Consider the following 3,306-nt stretch of genomic DNA (forward strand, 5'->3'; position numbering starts at 1 on the left):
TTGGTGAGACCACTGTTGGGGGACGGAGGGCTGCAGGGTGCACAGGACCACCCTGGGAAGCAGCAGCGGGGTTAGAGCAGAAATCTGCTGGGGGGCCCTGGTCCCCTTCCCCTCTCCCCGCATGGCTCAGCAGAAGCAGCGCTTCCCACCAGCCACCTCATTCTGGGCACTCAGAAGGGAACAGAGCAGATACCGAGAATTGTGACTTAGTTCCCCCTAGACAGGCCACATTTTTTTTTTAAAAAAAAAAACAAAAAACAAAAAAATCAAGTTCTCTCTGTCTCCAGCTTGGCAGCCAGGGACCTCTTTGTAGAGGAAGTGTGGGCCCTGCCTCAGTTTCCCCAGCAAGGAAGCTACTGGGGACGTGCCAACCTCACAGGACTGCAGAGCTGCCTCGGCAACGCTGCCAGAGACGCCCAGCACGGCAGCACCACCTTCCCCAGGGGCGCCTGGGGGTACACCACAAGGAAAAAAAACCCTTTTTCTCCTGCTCACCTCCCCCCCCACCACAGCAAGCAGCAGCCGGAGGGCCGCCGTAGGCAGAGAGCCACCAGCATCTGCACCCCTTCCTGAAGATGCCAATAGCTCTGCAGGTTGCACTGCTTTGGCCACTGTTTTTGCAGGTTTTGGTTGTCAGGACCAATCCAGGCTCCACATCCCCAGTCCCCTCCACCATGGTAGTGCCGCCCCCCCCCGCTTCACTAAAACTGGGGGAAACTGAAGCACCAGAGAGGGAAGTCACTCAGGCAGTGGAATTTCTGCCCCAGCTGAAAAAGCTTGAAGGGGGACTGGGAGGGGGTGACATCCAGATGCAGTCCCCCCCACCCCCCGCAAAAGAAGAGACAAGGATTCCACCCCGGCAGCCAAACCAGGCTCAAAGCCCCCCGCACTGGGAGCCCCAGCCAGGAGGGGAGCCGGGCCAGGCTCTGCCGAGCCAGGGGCAGCAGAGAAGCCCCAGCCCGGGCACCCCGCCACGCTGGATGCAGCCTGGGGCTCGGCAAGGACAGGGACGGGAGCTGCGTGCGTACCCTCCAACACTTTATCCAGATCCGCGATGAACTCCTCCAGCTCCTGCGTGTCTCCGAGCTTAGCTAGTGGAGAGAAACACACCGTCAGGTCTCTCCCGTCCCCGTCCCCCAAGCTCTAATTTGGGAAAGATCCCTACCCCTTGCTTTTAACCGCAATTGCTCCGGCTGCCCGCTGCTCCTGTACCAGCCGGGAGCTGCCTGGCAGTGGTGGGAGGGGGTTACGGGGGGGCTGTGTGTGTAACGGGGGCCGATCAGCTCAGGAATAACCCCTGAGCACAGCGTCCCCATGGGATTACAGCCCCTGCATCAAAAGGCACCAAAACAGCAGCGCTGGAGCTTTCCAAGCAGCCGCCCGGCGCTGCCTGGCTCCGGTGGGGCTCGAGGGCAGCTCTGGCATCGCCCGTCCCCCGGGCTGGGTGCTCCCCCCGTGCGCACACACAGGGCAGGGCTGAGGAGCAAGGGGGTTCACCAAGGAGGTAGCTGGGGAGGGCGAACCCCAGGACTGGCCCTGACCTGCAGACACGCAGCATTTCCACCCCCTCTGCCCCTCGCCTCTGTCCCAGGCTCCGGGGGTGGGATGGTGCCCGCAGGCATCACGCGGCTCAGCATCCCTAACCCAGCCAGCGGTGCTTCAGGCTCAGCGTGGGGGAAGTGGAGAGGCAGGGGGGGCCCTCCCATGCCCTCAAGGTCGGTCAGCAAGGGCTCAGCCGTGGCCAGAGCTGGACTGGACCCAGACACGGCAGGCAGGGCGCTCACCGTCCCTGTGCCGCCTCATCCCTGCGCAATCCCGCGCTTCCCGGCTCAGGAACAGGGCCCCTCTCTGCGACCCTCCCAAACAGACCTCTGCCTCAGCCTAGCCTTGACTGGGAATGTGCCAGCCCAGCTCCGTACCTCTTCCAGGACCCAGCCAGGACCCCAGTGCTCATTCCCACCTCCAAATGCTGCAGGGCCCCACCCCCCGCCTCGAGCCGCGCACGCAGAAGGATGCCCTGGCATCAGCCCTTCGGGCAGCCCTTTCAGCCTCACCTTTGGAGGGGTAAGCGTTGGCAGGGGTGTTGAGGTCCTCCTCGCTGGAGTTGAGACTGCTTCCCGGGGAGGCGCTGGTACCTGTGGATGCAAAGCATCAGTCACTGCCCACGGCCACCGGCACTTCACAGTTTGCAGGACCAAGGAGCAATCTCATGGGTGGCACAGGGTCCCCAGTCCACCCCCCCACCGCCTTGGCCAGCCCGTCTGCTATTCCCCTGCTGCAAGCAACGCTTGGAAAAAGGGAACCGAGCTTCTCCGCCAGGCCTAACGGCACCAGAGTTTGCCTGGGTCTGGCCACGGGGACTCCCTGGGGTTATTACAGGGAACTGGTTCCCTCTGCGCTCCCAGTTTTCTCAAGCCCCGTGCAGTCCTGCAGCAGCCAACCCAGCAGAAGGAGCCCCAGCAGATGCTGGTGGGCCCGGGGCCAGGATCCAGCAGTCATCACCCCACGCTACTCATCCAGCCCTCGAGAGATGAGCCAGGCGGGATCAGCTGGAATCTCTGTGGTTTGCCATGGAGGAACCCCAGAGCTCCCAAAGCAACTCCATCCCGACAGACACCATCCTCGCCCAGGACTCCTCGTTCCCCAGCCCCGGACTCACTCTCCAGCTCATCGATGCCGCTGTCGTACACGCTGTGTCCCGCTTTCCTCTTCAGCTCCTCCAGGTGCTGCTCGTATTGGCACGCAGGGCCTCTGTCAAAGTCCTCCATCACCTCATCGAACTCCCGCAGCAGGTCGCTGAGCTCATCAGCCATCGCTGGGGGCAAGAAGTCAGCGGAGGGAGGGGTCTGGGGCACGCACCCGGCCGGCAGCCCCAGCCCCTTGGGAGCAGCTCCAGGCTGGGGACAGGGCAGACCCAGGCTCCGGGCCACGGCCACCTCTCCGCGGGCAAGCTGCCAGCTCTTGCTCAGTGCAGCAAGTTCAGGGCGGACGTTCCCCCTCGCCCTCCCCGCGGAGCTCTGGGCACATCCAGCTCCTTGGACAGCTCAGCCATCCTTCCAGTTCATCCCACAGCTGAGCGGGGGCCCAACCCAGTAAGAACTGGTCCTAAGCAGGCAAGAGTCTTGAACTCGGCCCCAGCTTCTTCCCCCGAAGGCAGAGGGAGGCACAGCAGGGCTGAACAGGAGCCCAGGACCCTGCTGAGCCCGGGGGGCCAGCAGCAGCGCTCCACAGCCCAAAAGGGAAGCAGGGCTGTGGGTCCCCGGGGCCAGCACAGCCGGGAAGGGGCCACCGGGGCCAGCACGGCCG

General features: G+C 63.8%; 1 protein-coding gene across 1 annotated transcript; it reads right to left on the reverse strand.

Moving 5' to 3' along the window:
- Positions 1 to 579: 579 nt before the first annotated feature.
- RGCC (regulator of cell cycle) lies at positions 580 to 3,288 on the reverse strand. Its single transcript, XM_035903677.1, has 3 exons — positions 2,660 to 3,288; positions 2,055 to 2,135; positions 580 to 1,091 (listed from the first exon to the last, which is right to left on the reverse strand). The coding sequence occupies exons 1-3, from the start codon at positions 2,811 to 2,813 to the stop codon at positions 739 to 741; spliced, it is 588 nt and encodes a 195-aa protein (XP_035759570.1). The 5' UTR covers positions 2,814 to 3,288; the 3' UTR covers positions 580 to 738.
- Positions 3,289 to 3,306: the final 18 nt, after the last annotated feature.

Source organism: Egretta garzetta, unplaced genomic scaffold (genome assembly GCF_000687185.1).
Source record: "Egretta garzetta isolate BGI_Z169 unplaced genomic scaffold, ASM68718v1 scaffold571, whole genome shotgun sequence".
Classification (NCBI taxonomy): Eukaryota; Metazoa; Chordata; class Aves; order Pelecaniformes; family Ardeidae; genus Egretta; species Egretta garzetta.